General features: G+C 48.1%; 1 protein-coding gene across 7 annotated transcripts in view; it reads left to right on the forward strand.

The window, feature by feature from the left end:
- Positions 1–20,183, forward strand: part of ANKRD16 (ankyrin repeat domain 16) — a 415,867-nt gene that overhangs the window by 67,129 nt on the left and 328,555 nt on the right. For 5 of the 7 annotated variants that reach the window (XR_013607335.1, XR_013607341.1, XM_078677289.1 and 2 more), the window contains exon 2: positions 5,242–5,644. Coding sequence is in view for 5 of the 7 variants with exons in the window: in XM_078677289.1 (XP_078533415.1) it covers positions 5,307–5,644 (338 nt within the window). In the remaining 2 variants the exon portion in view is untranslated. Of the gene's footprint in view, positions 1–1,344; positions 1,615–5,241; positions 5,645–20,183 lie in introns of those variants that run through there. The other 2 variants (XM_078677290.1, XM_078677297.1) reach the window with 2 other exon arrangements.

Here is a 20,183-nt window from a genome sequence, read left to right on the forward strand (position 1 = left end):
TACTCAGACTGTGCGTGGACTTTACTTGAGAGGGGACACTCTGCCAGGAGGTACCGCTGCAAGGGCCTGCATGCTGGCCCCTATGCCCATCTGAACCCCTCTGGATGGCCATCGTAATGGAGGATGACTTTTCCTTGGAACTGCTGCTTCAGGTCTGGTGAGCTGCCCTACTGCCTGCTGATCTCGCCCTGCACTAACTGTCTCCTAGCCCCTAGCGCCCCGTGAGCGCTATATCGCCAGGGACTATACTTGCCTGCTTGCCTCCCTAGTGCCTTGTGAGGGCTGCAGCTCTATTGGGTGAGTCCTTAGCGCCTTGGGAGTGCTAGATTCGAATGTACTGTGCTTCCTTGCCACACTCCAGCGCCGTGTGTGCACCATTCCCTACCATGTCAGAAGAGGAGCACTGTCTTTTGTCCCTGAAGCTGGTGCGGCTGCCTATCGCCTATTGAGCGCTAAATTTCATGACCCTAAGAAGGTGAGGAGCGTGGGCCCTGCAGCTCGTGTTGCCTGGGAGAACTGTGTACTTAAAAAGACGGCGGGAGCCCACCTCGCATTTGTGGTCCTTCGCGCGTGCCCACCGTGCATTTTGCAGCCCTGCATCCCTGAATTGCGAACGGGTGCCCACCCCTCTGTGGTGTGGCCCCCGATAGGACCCGACAAAAGGGGGTGGTGATGGACGGAGCATCTGAACCAATCAAACACTCACACCCAGTCAAAAGATCTGGGTTTGATCCATCACCGTTCTTTAGCCCACTCTGCCACCCCAGTTCAGACATGGCTATATGCAAATCAGTCTGACCCTTTGCCTCATGGGAACAGTCCAGCCCGAACTGCCAAGCCATGCCTTCCCTGGACCGGAAACAAGCTTCCGAGGACCGGTTTCTGGCATTCCCGCCGTCTTCAGCCCGGCTTGCTTGAATCCAGTGGCAAAGTGAGCAAGGGACTCACGTCTGAGCATACCCTGCCACACTTATGGTGGCCAAAGCGGTACAAAAGGGGGTGGTGATAGCCAGACACCAATGAGACAATATTCCCACTCACTAACTGTCAACAAAATTGAAAGAATTAACTTTATTCTTTAAATTCTAATAGAACTTTGAATATTGTTGAGCTTTCTGCACCCTTGGATTCCCCAACCTTTACGAAACCAAGACACTCTTGTTCCCAGATATTTAACTATTAAGGAGGAACCTACAAAATGCAAGTCCGACCTTTCAGCAATTGGAAAGTACTCACTTCAGTATCCAAATAAGTAATCTGTTGTATCTTATATCTTCCTGCTGCTCAGCTAGAATGCATGTGATGTGGAATGTTGGATGAATGGAACGTTAGTGGTCTGTGAATGTCAGTTGGGTGAGGGCTGAGCAGCAGAACAGCTGCTCCTGATGGGGTTATCATTATATCTTACTACTTAACATCTATCTTAAATAAAGTAACTTACTAATCTACAGTTCCAGCTTCTTTCTGATTACTTCATTTGGCAACATTTGGTGATTATTGTGAAGAAGAATCAACGCGTGCAACTTTTAAAGGAGAAGAGTGAAACAGTGAAGAGAGGTAAAAGTTGAAGGAAGTGCAACTGAACAGAAAAGTGAGAAAAATAACAATTTCGAGGTAAATGACTTTTAACTGATAAAATATGAATGTATGAAACGTTGTCTGGCACAGAAAGGAGGTACCCCATCAGTGACCTTGCCATCGGTCGCCCGAATACCCAGGTGTGCCAGAGAAGCGTAATTTAAGAGCTTAAAATCAGCTGAAAAGGACTTTAATTGAAGTTCAAGGGCAGAGATAAGTCGAGTCTCGGTGGAGAGTGAAGGTCTGAAAACTGCCGCTCTGTAGTTTATTTGTGTTTGGGGGCTTTAAACCGAGCCTCAGTGAAGTGAGAAGGGCCTTTTGCAGCGTTTGTTTGTAATCGGTGGAAAAAAAAAAATCGAGCCTCAGAGAGAGAATAACAAAATTAAGCAAAAGTGCACTAAACCTTTCTACGTTTAATAACAGCAGTTTTAAAATTGGTTAGTTGTTCGGGGGCATAAAATCGAGCCTCAGTAAAATGTGAAGGCGTTTGACAGCTGTTGTATGATGCCCATTTAAAATCGAGTATTTGAAGATAACAAAATTAAGTTCGGGGGCAGGAAATCGAACCTCAGCGTTGAGTTTTGTTGTGCTTTTGTGTTACCTATACTGGGCTAAGGCAAATGGGCTCGATGCGATGTTCTGGAAGTGAGCAACGAAGTGGCGTGTGCCTGTGAAATCGAGCCTCGATGTTGAGTGAAAGATAATTGCCAGCCGCAGTGTGGTGCCGATGTAAAATCGAGCCTCGGAGAGTGAAATACAATAAAACCAGCAACTGCGTGGTTTGTTTATGTTCGGAGGCAAAAAACAAGCCTCTGGGAGAGAAGTACATGAAAACCAGCTGCTGTCTCATACCGATGTGCTGTTTATCTTCTGCGATTAATAGAAGTTGGAATACAACAGCGGGGATATATGAGCCTACATTGAGGGATTGTGTGTTTAGTCAGCACTACGGTTTTTGGCAAGATACCTGGAATGGGAAAACAAATGGAAAGAAAATGGAAAATATGTACTTTTGTCTTTCACTGGTTTTGACCGTTGATTTCTGTGGAGAGGGTTAACGGTTTCTGTTTTCATTTAAAAACAGCACGAGATGTCATTGATTACATTTCAGAAGGCTTACCTCACCACTGGCCTCTGTGACGAAACAGCACTTCACGTCTAATGCTGGCGCGGCGTGGCATTAGTGGTGCATGTTTGTGCCGTGAGCCAGCCGGGACTACGTCCATGTGCGTGCCTCCATCTTGCGGGTTGGGAAAATTGATATACATCGTCAAGCAACATTATTCATATCGATGTGGTCATGGTGAGGTTTGCTGTGAATATTACTGCGTTATGGAGCGTACTTGGTACTGACTTTGTTTAATATACGGTGATTATTGCCAAAGGAGTGGGGGAACTTCTACTTGCTCACGGAGGTCAAACCTTTTTGTGCGTATATGTAACGTTGTCGATGCTGCAGTAAGACAAAAAGTACAACATATGAAAGCACTGTTGATGCTGCGATTGGGAAAAGTTCCATTCATGGAAGTTGGTTGTGAATCCAGAGGAAACTATTACAAAGGCGATTGAACTAGTAATGGAAGGACTTCTGTACGTCCAGATGAAACTGTTACAGGATAAACGACCCAGTATTGGAAGCGGGTCTGAGAGACCATATGGGCACAATTTCCAAGTGTTATACCAACGGGAAGTCAAATTACGGGGTCAAAGAGCCAACGTTTTGAACAATTCTCATTGGTTTTTATTGTGTTTGGCTGTGGGTGATGAAGTCACCAAGAGCTGTTCCACGACAAATGTTGTGTGTGAGTTGTGTCAAGGTGTTAAGCAACTCATTAGCCTGTGTTTGAGGGGGCTATGTGTATGTGGTCACCCCTTGTTAGTGTGGTTTGGTTGTAGGTGTTTAAGTCACCCAGAGCTGTTCGACAACATATGTTGTGTGTGAGTTGTGTCAAGTTGTTAGGCAACTCATTAGTCTCTGTGTGTGGGGGCTATCTTGTATGTGGCCACCCTGTATATGAGATGAGTATGCTGTATATGGTCAGTCTTTAGTAGGTATGGTGTGGTGTGTAATACCCGGCGCATGAATGAGTTATGTGACTGCTTGTTCTTGGTTTGAGGTCTGCACGTTGTTTCCCGGCGCATGAATGGGTTATGTGAGTGCTTGTTCTTAGTCTGTAGTGTGCACGTTATTTCCTGATGTGTATATATATGGTGTTAAACTTTGTTTCTGTGTGTCTTTCTTGTTGTACTGGTCTGGCCAACCAGTATGATTTGTGGCATATGGATGTAGGATGTAGGTTAGTTGTTTATTTCAGGAAGAAATGTGATGCTGTTCAGACTGTAGTGTGCGTGTACCAGTATGGGAAGTGATAGGATGTGTCTTCTTGTCTCAGTTTGATAATCGTGTCATTGGTTGTGATGCGAGGTAGAAGGAAATATATTGGTTATTGATTATATTGCACATTTTATTTTACTTGTGCTGTGTTTAAAATTTATTGATATTATTTGATTCTTTTAAATTCCCCAACGAAGGGAGATATGTTGTATCTTATATCTTCCTGCTGCTCTGCTAGAATGCATGTGATGTGGAATGTTGGATGAATGGAACGTTAGTGGTCTGTGAATGTCAGTTGGGTGAGGGCTGAGCAGCAGGACAGCTGCTCCTGATGGGGTTATCATTATATCTTACTACTTAACATATATCTTAAATAAAGTAACTTACTAATCTACAGTTCCAGCTTCTTTCTGATTACTTCATAATCCTATGTGACAACAAAATTACTAAGTTGTGTACCTCTTCTGCTCAAACCTGTTCGTATGGTCTCCTTCAAACCTTCGTTAATATTCTCCACATGCCTCTTACACTGCCAGAATTACCATTCTAAATATTATATGCCTGCAAGAACTCCTTCGTTTTGTGTGAAAGCAACAATACACGGTTATCAGTTGGAAGAGTTTCTGGAAACCTTCCCCAAAACAGCATCCTTCTCAGATAGTCAACAACCACAGAAGTGGTGTTTCTTTCCACAAATATATCTTTTGTCCACTTTGACTAACAGTCAGCCGGGATCAAGATACACGGATTTAATGGGGGTGAAGCTGGTGAATGCAACCTTTTAGCATGCTTTATTAATGGCCCAGGTCTTCTGCAGTCATGTGATTAGAGTTCCATGGTCGACGTTGGTAACAGGAGGCAACTTAATCAAGAGGTTGTTCGTTAACTATTTTACACTGATCTGGTTTGTTATTGCCCGTTTATAAATCTCACTAATTGCTGTTGCTGATCAGCCCATATTTAGGAGTGAAGTCATAATGATCCTTCATCCTTCATTGTATATTGAAAGCAGACAATATATTATTGTTTTACATTTTCAACAGCGGAACACCTGTATACCATATTTTATGTCCTGAATAAGTCTGTGTGCAGAGAAATGTGAAAAACGAATTTAATTATACTAGTTCCCTTCTATTTTCTTTCTAAAAATCAAAACTCAAACTAATGTTTGTTTGAGAGAAAGTTTGTATTTATCTGCAGGCTAAGATAACAAGTTGCTACAGGATGTGCAAAAAGATTTGATGGTTTTGAGCCAACGGCTTTTCAATCTAATTTAAATGTGGAGAATTTTTTTTTTTAAAGATCTATTTAAATTGTTTGTTCTTCAGGTAGTAATTCTATGCTGCAGCGGTGAAGGAAGTTATAAAATTAACTAGTACTCGAACTAGTCAAGATGCCTGAAGAAGAGAAGCACAACCTTTTCATCAGGATGGTTCAAGAAGGAAAGACCTGTCTCCTCATAGAGGAAGTTCAGAAAGAAGGAGTTGAACAGAGCAAGCTCAAGTCAAAGCACTTTGGTAAGTCTGGCGATACTTTACTGCACTATGCAGCCAGACATGGACACTTGGACATTTTACGATATTTGACAGAAACGCTGGGAATGGATGTGGAGGTGTTCAATTGTGATTACAAAAGGCCGCTCCATGAAGCTGCATCAATGGGTCACAAAGAGTGCTTACTGTACCTGCTTGAGAGAGGCACAGAGATTGATTGCTTGAAGAAAGCAGACTGGTAAGCTCTTAACCATTAGATTATGTACTTCATTTGAGATTGTGTTATCTGTGATATTTGTGACTCCATCTGCAATTCATAATTGAGGCATTTGTAATGTGGTACTAATAGCACATACTGTGGCAGATTTTACTCTTTAAAAAGTTTGCACCCTTCTCGTTACAAACAGATTAATATAATGAGCAGTATGCTCGGTTAGTATGCCTTTTCCATACCTCCTAAATTCAGCTCTAGATCTCATTTAAAGTTTGCACATAGTTAACTCATAGTCAAAACCTGGTGAATATACCAGACACTGTGTTCTAAGTGCCATAAAATGTAAATGTTTTTGAGCTTGTAAAGCGCACTGCTACCCGTCCATAGGTCTCCTGGCGCTGTATAACTCTGGGGAACCCGTCCTGGCTTTCCCTGTGGGATGGTCCCTTGCTGGGAGTCCCCAAGGTGGAGCCAGGCATCCCCGGAATTGGTGGGGCCGTTGTGGAGATTAGGCAAGCTAATGCCCAGAGTTGCCAAGTGGAACCCCTGATTAGAGTAAGCACCGAAGCGAGAATTATCGAGTCTGCTGACCAAGGTCCACAACCCTGCCGCGTCAGGAATTGAACCCTAGGCCCGGTCCGACTTCTGCTCTTGGGCCTGCCGCCTCTAACCAGTGAGCCACACTACTCCATAGACACTTGTTAAACGGCAGACTGGATATCCACCACTTTTGTGATGGAGTATCCCATCAGCCAAACTCTAATTTTTAATTTTTTAATTTTTTTAAGAGTTTTATATAGCGCGAACTAGAGCCGAGGATATCAGGTATCAGAGCACTTTACATGAGCACCAGTTTCGTTTCAGTTGGACACATTAATTTTTGTTAGGCACGCGGAGGTTACGTGATTTGCCCAGAGTCACAGGATGTTGAGCGTTGTTGCCGAGACTCGAACTCGGGACCCCAGTGCTCCGAGGTCAACCGCTCTAGCCGTTAGGCTACACCCTCTCCCCTAAATAAGGCCCTAGTCTGCTTCGATGTCTTGGCTTAATGATAGTTGCTTCCCTCTGCCTCTCTGACATTCCTTTGAATTCTCTTGATGTCTCTTAATGATTATGCCAGCACTAGTGCAGTTGAAAAGCAGTTATGGCCATCCTACCAGATACCCCTTATGTGATGAAACAGATAATCTTATAACTTTAATCCACTGGTACGGACATTTGGCCTTTGCAGTATTTTTAAATTTGATTTCTGTTATTACTGTTTACCACCCTGATCTACCCCAGACATGTTTTTAAATGTCTCTATGCCGGATTTGTTACTGCTAATTCTGCTGTTTGTTTGCTGCAGCCATGGTTACTATATCTAGGATGCCTTTACATCCCAAAACACCTGGTCAGTTCTTGTTAGGATGCTCACATTTAATGGAGATTAAAAATCGCTGACGGTTGCATGGCTAGATGTGTAAAAAATAGTTCTCTTTACCTGCGCCCTTCAAACTATTGATAATAGCAGTGCTTATTTGTAACAGAAATTCATTTGTTTCAACTTGTATTCCATTGACTGTCCTCCATATTTGATCAGCAAGCCGATCACACGAGCCACAAGACCTCTTGAGGTCAAAATACCCCATGTTTCCCTGGCCGAGATAAATCTATTTGAATTCACCGTTGGTGTGGCTTGTGTGATCTGATTGGAGAACATATTTGGAGGTTAATGTTAGCGCGTCACAGAGATACCAGCTTAAGAGCCCGGGTCCTGTAGCAGGGAGCCTAATTTACTCAGACTGTTGTAGAAGCTTTATTGACTGTCCTTAGGCAGAAACAATCATCCACACACAGTGGTATATAAACAAACCCAGGGCATGGAGCTGAGTCTTTTGTCCAGCATGTTTTTTTTCCTGTTGATTCCTCCCCTCCCATTTTTTTTAAACATATATTTTTCTTGATTTTTCTATTTGTAACATCAACTAGTAGCACATTATACTGTAGCATTCAGTGGTATCAGCCTTGTTACTTAATTACATTAGCAGTGATTACAACATCACAAATGCTTGTACAGTAGACACAGCTACGTGTAGGCGTTCTTAAGCTTCACATGCCTAGGCTCATAGTGCCTGTCCGAGGCAATGAGCTTGGTATACAATTATATTATGTAATGAGCAACATTTGAGGAACAATGCTATTCAGATGATCCCTATGAATAATGTGTTAGACAAACTGGGGAACAGGGCTTAAAAAAAAAACTTGGGGCTGAGTTGGAGTATCTCATGTGTCTGTTTGCGCGTGTGTGTGCGCGTGCGTCGCCTATAGCGCCTACACCGTCTGCTCTGTTAGCTGTTCCCTGGCGAAGGCGTGTCGGCGTGTAGCTGGTGACGACAGGTCGAGTATCTTTGGGTGACTTGGAGGTACAGGGCATGTGCGTAGCATCACTTAGATGGAGACTAGTCTGGCTGGTCTGTGCTCTGTTGTGCTGTCAGAATTGCTTCTCAGTTGGCGGATATATGTATTTTCCTAAGACCCATGGTTTCTTCCCGTCGGGTTGCTATACTCTGTCCTAGTGCATGCGAGTGTGGAGTGTCCCTATGCATGTATGTGTGGGGGGGTCAGGCGACTTAATGTTTTTCGTAATGAATCTTTTGGCCGCCACTATGCCTAGGTCTAGAAACCTGGAGGTTACCTTAGTGTTTCATGTTCTACCGAATTTATGCAGCAGGTATGTCAGCCAGTCAAAGGGTATGTCTCTCTCAGTGCAGTTGAGAATATAGTCGGGTACTCCCTATGGCCCCTCTCAATACTTTAAAACCCCTGGCGCAAGGTTAGTCCCGCCCCGGTCCTCCCTCTCTTTGCCCCAGGGATTGGGCAACCAGACTAAGAGTTTGTAAGTTATTTGGATTAGGAGGGAGTGACCCCCCCCCCGGCCGTATTTATTAACAGTACAAACAAATATTTCAAACCATTTGTTACAGAAAAAATTTAAACGCAGAAAGTACAGTTTACATTGATAGACACATGTTGTTGAAAGAGCTAACCTTAACACAGGCTAATACAGAAGGCACTCCTACCATAAATCTAACAATGAACGATATGACTTTCTGCGTGTCCCTTTGAGCCTGACGGCAAAGTCAACGTCTGGCAAGCTTCTCTCCCCTCTCTCCTTCAGTCCCAAGGGTACTGCCACTATTACTCCTGGAGCAAGGTTGCGCAGGGGGTCCAGCTTATCGGACGGATCTTTTTCCCCCGGGCCCCCCCTACGCCCGTTCCTTGAACTCCATAAAAGGGGGGTGCAGACTGCGCATGCGCGTACGGGGGTGGCCCCAGGCCCACTGGGAAGATGACTCCCCCGGCCCCCATACCCCGACAGCCTACTGACCGGCTGTCACTACCCCCGGAGTTACATGGTACTGACCGCTAAGACCGCAGACTATGCTTACCAGTGTTGACCTTACCGCCTGACCAAGGACACCTAAATACGACAATAGCTAAGCATGCAATTACATATCCATTTTATTTACATTATCACAGCTCGAATATCACAACCTGTGGAATAAAACATTTTTTTAGGTCATAAAAAGAACTATATACAGTATGGATAGAAAAACAACTACCCAGAACTCCTGCTTTTAAGGGGATGGTGGGTGGGCAAACGATTAAACGGACACAGAGCGCGTGCGCAGATGCAAATAGGGAGGCAGCCGCGAAACAAAGAGGCTGTCTCCCTCGCAGGCTCCCCCCTTTAAGGGTTGGGGAGCCAGGGGTACTTCCGGGGAGATAACTTGAACCGGAAGCATTGAATTGCTTCCGGTTCGCTGGTGTGGTGCGGGGCGCGATTGGCTACTAAAAAGGGGGGGTGCGAAGGCAGCGTCACTGATGACGCGTTCCTCTCCCCCCCTCCCCCCTCCTTGTGGATCGGGGCTAGGGGGACCGCCATAATGGCGGCCCGTCCCATTCTGGTCCTGGCTCCTGCAATATGGTCGGGTACTCCCTATGGCCCCTCTCAATACTTAAAAACCCCTGGCGCAAGGTTAGTCCCGCCCCGGTCCTCCCTATCTTTGCCCCAGGGATTGCACAACCAGACTAAGAGTTTGTAAGTTATTTGGATTAGGGGGGAGTGACCCCCCCCCCGGCCGTATTTATTAACAGTACAAACAAATATTTCAAACCATTTGTTACAGAAAAAATTTAAACGCAGAAAGTACAGTTTACATTGATAGACACATGTTGTTGAAAGAGCTAACCTTAACACAGGCTAATACAGAAGGCACCCCTACCATAAATCTAACAATGGACGATATGACTTTCTGCGTGTTCCTTTGAGCCTGACGGCAAAGTCAACATCTGGCAAGCTTCTCTCCCTTCCCTCCTTCAGTCCCAAGGGTACTGCCACTATTACTCCTGGAGCAAGGTTGCGCAGGGGGTCCAGCTTATCGGACGGATCTTTTTCCCCCGGGCCCCCCCTACGCCCGGTCCTTGAACTCCATAAAAGGGGGGTTCAGACTGCTGCGCATGCGCGTACGAGGGTGGCCCCAGGCCCACTGGGAAGATGACTCCCCCGGCCCCCATACCCCGACAGCCTACTTACCGGCTGTCACTACCCCCGGAGTTACATGGTACTGACCGCTAAGATCGCAGACAATGCTTACCAGTGCTGACCTTACCGCCACACGCCAGCATAGTTGACCGACTATCTGGGCCTCCTCCTGCAACTAGGAAGGTCCTGAACTCCGTCTCAAATCCCTAAGCCAAGCTATGATGTCTACCATAAATGCATGATTCCCTTTATGTGAAAGATGCACCCCGTCCTGAAGAAAAAACTGTTCTCCCTTGATGTATCTGTGTGATATTGTTTTTAACCTAGGGGTCCTAAACAATTTGTCGAATTTGTTGTTGAGCCGCTTTACCGCGTGATTCAACGCTCTGACTGATTCGCCCCCCCCTCCACTGGAACCTCGGTATCATGTGTGACCACGCTATTATGGACTGAGGACACTGTTTCGCTAGCCACCCCACTTCCTTGAGTAACTCTTCAGTCAATTGCCTCCTACCTATTCTTGCCAAATCATTGCCCCCTAAGTGCAGGATCCAGATAGCAGGTGGTCCCGAGCTTGCGCATAAAGCATGGTTCACCTGTTCTCTGAATTGTCCCACGCACAAACCCCCCTGCCCAAAAAATGACATTTTTGACCCTAGTCTTGACACCTTATCTTTGATGGAACCTGTAAAGAAAGACTTCAGACGGCGAACATATGAATGTCCTATCAACCAGACTTCCTGGTTCTTCTGGTGCGAAGAGTAAACTTGCGTCACCTCTTTGATTGCTTCGCCGAGGACGGCCACCGATTGTAAAGACGCATGTTTCCCTCCTGAGTCACAGGATGAAGAAACTGCAAGTAACACAGAAGAGAGAAAAGAGGGGGGTCAATGCAACGCCACGTCGGTCTGTCATGCAAATACACAACGCAACATCCAGTGCAAACAAAACTTCCCCATTTCTTGAGTCACAAGAATAGGGTATGGGCCGGTGCGCCTAAATGCAAATTGCTACTTTGATCCTACAGTAAGTGCAGCCGCACATATCTTTTATAGCAGTTGGAAGTCCACCTGCCAATCCTCTTAACACATTCTTGTCCCAGGCCTTTTGCTGTCGCCTCTGAGGCTGCACCTATCCTGAAAGAGTGGGTCCCAAAATTGGCGGGATCCAAACCTGCCTCCTCAAGTGCTTTAATCATCACTCTCCTGAACTGGAACACTGTGAGGGGGGTCTTATCCTTGTGTATGAACAGTGGTCCTTCTAGAATTGGAGCCCTTTGGGCCATGAATGCCTCTAACCGGGTGACCGGGCAGCATGCCGTGTTCCCTGCCCTGTGCAAGACTACTACCCTCCTGATCGGTTTTGGATTTTGGTATGGAAATCAAAACAGAATCTTCACCCAATTTTACGTGCCCCACTTGGATCCCTCCCAGCCAATCCCGCTTATTTCTTGCAACTAGTTCACCTACCCTGAAAGCTCCGTAGAATGCTAAGCAAAAAGCTGCCTGAAAAAGGACTGCCTCGCTAAGTGAAGTACAGACCCGTGGTAAAGCCATTACCAACTTTCCTAGTATGTCTAGGCCCACCGGCCTCCTTACGTCAGGTTCTGCCCTCCGCAGGTGTTGCCACCCTTTCAAGACCTGCTGTACCACGAAGCGTTTCGTGGGGTCACCCTCTCCGCGCAACTTCGCAAAATAAGCAATTGCTGCAATGTGTCTCCTTGTGGCTGCTACTGTGCGCTCCTGTTCCCAAATGAAAGCAAGATACGCTACCACTGAGTCATGATCTAGCCACTTGCCGCCCCACTGATCCCCTAGGAAAAGACAACATTCACGAAACGCCCCTTCATATGCGCTCCTTGTCCTAGGTGCTAGGCCTGCAGCCACGAGGTGCGTTACTCCGGGGCACCAAGTTGCCAGAGTCGTTCTGGGAAAGGTGTCGGGTGGGGCGCTGCCTCTGGGATGTGTGCCCTGAAAGCCTGCATTTTAAAACAAGACAATGCGTCAGCTGCATGGTTCAAAACCCCTGGGACGTGTTTTGCTCGGAAGATAACATTTAACCTCATGCACTGCAACACTATTTCCTTCAGTAGGCGTAGCAACATTCCACATTTCGCTGATTGACTGTTTATCAATTCCACCACTCCCATGTTGTCAGACCAAAATATGACAGACTGGTCTCTCAATGCGTCCGCCCAAACAACCAACGCTACCAGGATCGGGAAGAGTTCTAGGAAAGTGATGTTGCTGGTGAGCCCCGAATGTTTCCACCAAACCGGCTAATGTTCTGCTACCCAATCGTGCCCTAGAATGGCTCCAAACCCCTCGCTGCCTGCCGCGTCGGTCATAAGACCTAGTTCGGGGCTGGACATGGGCGGGCTAGGCCACACCACTTTGCCATTAAAATCCTGCGGGAAAGACTTACATATCTGCATGTCCTGCCTGACCTCCTTGGTTAACCTAGTTTGGTGGTGTTTCTCCTTGAGACGAGACATGGCGTGAGCAATAGTACGAGAGAATGGACGCGCCATGGGAATGATGCGCAAAGCAAAATTCAGTTGGCCCACCACTTGCTGCAATTGGTGTAGCGTGACCTTCTCTCTGCCAATGCAGCATTCCAAAGCGCGCCCAAACTCCCTAACCTTGTCACGTGGCAACCTGGACACCCCTTCAACAGAGTCTAACTCGATCCCGAGAAATTCAATGAGGGTTGTTGGGCCCACCGTTTTATCAGGTGCCAATGGGACACCAAACTCCTGCATGAGATCGCAAAATTGCTGCAAGGCTGACCTGCATTCCCCTGAGCCTTGGGTCCCCAGGAAAAGAAAATCATCCAGGTAATGGAGGACCCATTGATGTCCGGACTTGTCCCTGAATGACCATTCTAAGAAGGAACTGAATTTTTCGAAATAGGCGCAGGACACTGAGCATCCCATTGGCATGCACTTGTCCACATAGTACTTGCCCTCAAACTGAAATCCTAGAAGGTGACAATCAGCGGGGTGAACCGGTAGCAAGCGAAAAGCGGACTCAATGTCAGACTTTGCAAGCAGGGCCCCCTTACCTAAGGTTCTCAACATGGCCACTGCCTGATCAAAAGACGCGTACTTGACACTACATAGTTCATCTGCAATGGCATCATTCACAGAGCTGCCCCTAGGTGCGGATAAGTTATGGATCAATCTGAATTCGCCCGGCGCCTTTTTTGGCACCACCCCTAGGGGTGAGCATACAAAACGCGCCATCGGGACGTCCTCAAATGGTCCAGCCACCCTTCCGAGGTTCAACTCCTTGAGAATTTTTGCCCTTGCTACACTCATGTTGGATCTAACAGAGACTTGGTTCTTACAATATGTCACCCCGCTGAGTCCCTGTGCAGGTATCCTGAAACCCTCCTCAAAACCTTCCCTGATCACCCTCGCCGAAACAGTGCAGGTGTATCGTTCCAGCCAAGGTATCATAGCGCCAACGTTCACCGGGGTTCTAGCCTTTCCTAAGCAGGGTTCCTTATTCTTGTTTCTTGCCCCCTCTCTCTCTAGCCTTCTTGTTGCACTTGGACTCGGGGTGGGAGGTGTTACCACAATATCCACAGGCGTGCCTGAACTTACACGTGCCTGCGGCCCTGGAACAGGTACGCTTGTTAAAATCGAAACAAACCCCTTTCTTGCCACCGCCCCCTGCTCTTGCCATACTACCCCCCGTGTTCCCAGCGGGGCTTGCCTTAAAGGGCGGGAAGCGGCCCGTGTCTGGGACCGCCACCCTCACGGTATCCTGTGCAGCCACCACCAAGTATTTCAAATGGAGGAACATGTCGGTCTGATCCCACCTCAGGGAAGGATCCTCCGCCTTCGCCCGCCTAAAAGCCTTATCATAATCTTTCCACCCGTCACCTCCCTTCTCTGCATGAGCGAGGGTGATCCTGTTCTGGTAAATTGCCATCTCTGACCCTACTTCAGGGTATCGCTCTAGCATTACCGACATGTATGTGTAGAAACCCTGTATCCAATTTACCAAGTTCTCCTCCACCCTGTACTTCAGTAGAATGGTAGACCATTCTCTAGGGTGAGTCCATTCCTTGTTTTTCCTAGTTTCTTCCCTGACTGCTTCATCAATTAAAAGGAAAATCATGTTCACATACTCCCCCCTCCATATTTTTTCCTTCATCTCTTTAGACAGGTGCCGACCCAAACGCTCTCTCTCAGAGCGCATTTCCCCTACTCCCAGAGGTGAGATATGCTTTATACCTGCTGGTGCTGCTGCATCAGCCTTCTTCGGTGGCTCCGTCTCCTTCCCGCAGTTGCTTGTTCCTGGCAAACTGCTGCTACTGGAGGCGCGACCCCACGGTTGCCTCATCTGGGATTGGGCCAGTTGCCCCCTGCCGTGGGCTCCCTGCCGGTAATGCCGGCCCCTACTTTGGCTTTGCAACTCCGAGTTCCGAGAGCAACTTTCTTGCTCGCTCCATTGCGTCACTCCCACCAGCTGACGCCCCTGCGGCATGTGACCAGTTTCCTATTGAATCCAGCCATGGCAGAACCGCCGCCAAACTGGCTGTCATATCGGGCTGCCCAGGTATTTCTATGACTGCTCCTACCGCATTTTCATGGGTCCCTGGCGCGGCCAACTGTACCTCGTGCGGCCCCGTACCCCCCCTCTCCCACAAGGAGCTCGGGCTCTGGCGCTGCCATCGGACTAACGGGATCCCTTGAGCCCTCCCCTCGCTTTTTACCACCTTGGTTGGTCCTCTTCCGCTTTGGTGGAGGGGGGGGAGTAATTTCTTGGGGGCACAATAGGCCGCCTAGGCCTTCCTCCCACTACTGCTTCTGGGCCTTCCACTTTGTCTTGCAGTCTATTAAGAGTCTGACCCATGGCTTGTACTTGCTGAACCAATGCTTCTAGCACGACCTCCGTGTGGTTACGCTTCTCCGGCCGCTGTGCCTTAGGGGCCATGGTGATAGTGTGCCCTACCTACGTGTGACCGCCCGAGGGAACCTACACCCCGTGATAATTCCCCACCAGGAGACCGTGACCCCTCTTACCGTGTGTTGTAGCGACACCAGCCAACCTGTGCAGTCACGCAACCAGAGCCAAGACCTACTGGCTAACCCAGTAAGCTCAGACGAGCCGCCCGCTCAAGCCCTCTATGGCTCCCAGAAGCGATGTACTGCTGGTCAGCTGATGCCGCCTCTCCTTACTCCAATGCTCACCAAACCGACTGTCACCCCACCACCGTGTGACGTCCTCCTGGTATGCAAGCTGATACTGTGAAGAAAATTGAAGAATTGCGATTTTCGCCACGCTGCGCCTGCTAAGAACTGTTCACTGAGCTCCCCTAGGTGCAGCTCCCCCGCTTCAACCTTTGTCCCTCTCAAAACCGGGGATGTAACACAGATGCCCCGCCAATGAGGTCCCAAATGATTATACCCGCTGTTAGCTAAACCCCTAGGGCTCAGGACATCACTATGCCAGTCAACTCTGGTCCTGGTCCGAAACCCGGAGATTGCAGGCTTTAAAAACGTTCAGGACTTTTAAACCTACCTAATGGTAAACCTAACTAATGTCTCAAACCCCCGCCTCAGGAGGTGTAATGGGCCAAGGGGAAAAGACACACCCAAGAGTTCACCGTTTCAGAACTGCCCCCTTTTCGCCTCCCTCCTTCTAGAGCAGAGGTCTTCAAATTTTTGGATGCCGAGACCCCCTGTCAACATTTTCAAGCGTAAGGACCCCCTCCTGACAAAAATTTCGAAACCTCTAGGTTATGAGGACCAAATTATGCAACAGGCTTGACTAAATTGTGTGAGTAGAAAATTTAAATAATGTTCTGTGATGCTGCGTATTTTGGGGTAGCATTGCTTTATTATTTAGAATTTTTTTAAACACAGTAATACTGAGGAAAGATTTCACCCCATCAGTGCCAGTTTATAACCAAAAATACAGCAATTAACATCAGAAAGATGTCTAGTCAACCTCTGTGAAGGACCTCCCAATCCGCAGGAATACGCGCTGCCACATTAGAAGCTCACCTGGCCATGGCCGGGAGCAGCAAGGGTGCATTCAAACCGTGGCGGTCTTGTGCAGAGTTAATCAGTTTATCCATGCCCCTTTCCTCTCACCCCCTTCCTTCCATCCCTCTCTTCTCTCCTCTCCCAACCCCGGATCCCTCTCTCACATTGCAGGCAGATGGTTATTAGGCCCAGGACACCTTTTGGTAACAGTAGCGCACTACAAATGTAAATAATAGGCAGAAGCAGGTGATCCACTAGACCCGAACTTCGGGGGGAAGCGGGGAATTAACACTCCCAGCCAGGGCTTGTCCAAGCACTGGTCGCACATGGTGCAACAGTCTTTCCACCTTCTCCATTAATTCTCTCACTACCACTCACCAACAATACACCTCATCTCTCTATAGCACCTGTCTGACAAACATTTCATTTTTTTATAGCGCTACTCATAGTTTACTCACACTCAGTTCTTTGATGTGCATGGTACATCTTCTTTGTACCAGGCACTTTAACCTTCTGCACTGTGTGGGTGACAAGAGTATCCATGTGACTGCACGGTGAGCAATGCAACAGTGTGAGAGTAGGGTAAAAGGAGTGACTGCAGGGTGAGTGAGGTGATCATATGAATTTGGGTTCGGCTGTAAGTGCAGAGTTGGACGAATTAGTGCATGGTTAGTGATGGCCTTGTTTGAGTGAGCTACAGATCGAGCAGTAAGGGGGGGGACAGGTGAGTGAAGGGTCACATGAGTGCAGGGTGTGAAGTGTGCTCGTGTGACTGCAGGGTGAGGTACAGAGTGAACAATGCAAGCACATTTTTAGTGCATAGTGGTCACTGTGAGAGCAGGGTGAGCGGGTGAATGTTGTGAGTGCATGGTGATCAGTGTGAGTGCACTGTGATCACTGTGAGTGCAGGGTGAGTGGGTAACTGTTGTGAGTGCATGGTGATCAGTGTGAGTGCACTGTGATCAGTGCGAGTGCATTGTGATCACTGAGTGCAGGGTGAGCGGGTGAATGGTGTGAGTGCATGGATATTGGTGTGAGTGCATGGTGATTGGTGTGAGTGCATGGTGATTGGTGTGAGTGCATGGTGATTGGTGTGAGTGCATGGTGATCGGTGTGAGTGCATGGTGATCAGTGTGAGAGCATGGTGATCAGTGTGAGTGCATGGTGATCAGTGTGAGTGCATGGTGATCAGTGTGAGTGCATGGTGATCAGTGTGAGTGCATGGTGATCAGTGTGAGTGCATGGTGATCAGTGTGAGTGCATGGTGATCAGTGTGAGTGCATGGTGATCAGTGTGAGTGCATGGTGATCAGTGTGAGTGCATGGTGATCAGTGTGAGTGCATGGTGATCAGTGTGAGTGCATGGTGATCATTGTGACTGCATGGTGATCAGTGTGAGTGCATGGTGATCAGTGTGAATAGTGTGAGTGCATGGTGATCAGTGTGAGTGCATTGTGATTGCTGTGCGTGCATGGTGATGAGTGTGAGTGCATGGTGATGAGTGTGAGTGCATGGTGATGAGTGTGAGTGCATGGTGATGAGTGTGAGTGCATTGTGATCGCTATGAGTGCATGGTGATCGCTATGAGTGCATGGTGATCAGTGTGAGTGCATGGTGATCAGTGTGAGTGCATTGTGATCAGTGTGAGTGCATTGTGATCAGTGTGAGTGCAGGGTGAACGTGAAAGTGAAGGCGAGAATGAGAAGTGAGTAGTCTGAAAGCAGGGTGCATTCCCAGAAACTTGAAACGTAGGGTTTCAGATACAAGTTAAACAATGGCATTAATCAGGGTTCGAGGGTGGAGGAAATAATGTGCTGATCCTGCAACAAACTTCAAATCTAATGATTAGGGTTACCAGCTCATTATTTTGATGGCCCAGAAATAAGCAGTCACCTACAGCTGTATTTTTTGCACTTATCTGTGAATACTTAGAACAGCAAATATAAATAGAAAGCACTTTTCATTGTTTTCTAGGGATGCCTCAATGATCCATGACCAATAATTAGAGAGAATAAAGACAGAAAAGTCACATAACTAATTAATACATACTTTTTTATTTATAACTCAATTTAGTGTCAAGAGCAGGTCTCTGCAGGATCTTTAAATTACACATAGCAGGCATTTTTCTTTTGGCAACCCAACTTTATATTTCTTTTCATTAAATGCATTCTCACACTACAGCAGTAAGTGTAAAAATACAAATGTAAGGAATAGGCAGAGTGGGGGCGCAGGGGGTGCTGGAACCATAAAAAAAACCTAAGCTTTGGTAATCAGTTAACAAAGGCATGTAAATATGCTAATGGTCTTTAAAGACCTGTGAAAAACTCGGCCGGAGATAAGACTCCAGACCAGCCATGCCCAGCCGAGGCCCCAGGAGCGCGAGCTGCACTGCAGCAGCCCAGGCTGAGGCACAGGATGGGGAGGAGGGGGGCTGAAGCCCTGGAGGCCAGGGCAGAAGTGACACTGTGAAGGCGCGACCCCCTTTGCATCGCTCCACGGCCCCCCTGGGGGTCGTGCCCCACAGTTTGAAGACCCCTGTTCTAGAGGAACCAAAACGGGCGCCTGCCCCCTTAAAATTGCACCGCCAGCCGCGGGAACCAAACCCTTCCTGTCACGCTAAAGCGCCGAGCCCAGCTGCAAATGCCCCTTGTTACACCCCACGCCTCCCGGCAGTCCGTCCAGCCGCCGGAGTCGAAAGGTGCTGCAGCTCCTCTGTCCCGCGATGCTACGATCGAGCCCAGCTGCAAATGCCCCTCGTTACCCCACGCTTCCCGGCAGTCCGTCCGGCCGCCGGAGTCGAAAGGTGCTGCAGCTCCTCTGTCCCGCGATGCTCCGGTTCCTCTCACGCCGCGTCACTGCTTCCCGATGCCGGTCCTATGAAAAGAAAAAACAAACGATTAAACGGACACGGAGCGCGCGTGCAGATACAAAGAGGGAGGCAGCCGCGAAACAAAGAGGCTGTCTCCCTCGCAGGCTCCCCCCTTTAAGGGTTGGGGAGCCAGGGGTACTTCCGGGGAGATCCCTTGAACCGGAAGCATTGAAGTGCTTCCGGTTCGCTGGTGTGGTGCGCGGCGCGATTGGCTACTAAAAAGGGGGGGGCGAAGGCAGCGTCACTGATGACGCGTTCCTCTCCCCCTCCCCCCTCCTTGTGGATCGGGGCTAGGGGGACCGCCATCATGGTGGCCCGTCCCATACTGGTCCTGGCTCCTGCAAGTGCGTCTGCCACCACCCTCCAATATGCACTGAGGCTGCTGCAACTCCAGAGCATGTGCACGAGATCAGCATCTGGGATGGCATATCTAGGACAGGCAGAGTCAGTACGGTGGAAATATCTGTTGATTTTAGCAGGCGAGAAATACTCTCTCTGCTTAATATAATACTGTAGTTGTCTGAATGTCCTATTCCTGGGGATCTGTACTGTGTTGACCAGAACGTGCACCCATTCTTTGTCGAGAATTGCCGGCCCAGGTCGTGTTCCCACTTATGTCGAAGGGGGTCTAGAATTATCGCTGCATTTTGTCTCAGTGAGGCTGCGAATCACAGCGTAAGGTGCCTACCTTGTCCCATGGCATGCCAGTGAGATGCATTTGTGGCTCGGAGGTAAGGTCGCCCCATTTCACCACTAGCATAGGTATCCGCGATCTATGCAGGAGGAATTGCCCTCTGGGGAGCCCTTCAGCTTCTATTAGTGTTGCATAAGGAACGAGCGAGCCATTGCGATATAAGTCAACTAAAATCTGAATTCCTGCCTCTTGCCAGTGTTGCAACTCAGCAGCTGCAAATACCACCTGGCCCCTAGGAGTGCCTTCTAAAGGGAGCACAAGGGCGTAGGGTGTTATGCTTCGGGTTATATAGAGACTTCTTCGATAGCATTTGTATGCCACATTCAGCATCAGGGGCTCCGGAGGCCGCGTTTGCGCACAAGGTGAAAAAGCTTGGTGGGGTAACGTGCACTTCGGGCTTGCAGTCGCCGTGTCGTCTCCTTGACTGTCTGCCATCCACCTGGCTATCTACTGTAGTTGTGCTGCCAGATAG

This window comes from Lissotriton helveticus, chromosome 1_1 (assembly GCF_964261635.1).
Source record: "Lissotriton helveticus chromosome 1_1, aLisHel1.1, whole genome shotgun sequence".
NCBI lineage: Eukaryota > Metazoa > Chordata > Amphibia > Caudata > Salamandridae > Lissotriton > Lissotriton helveticus.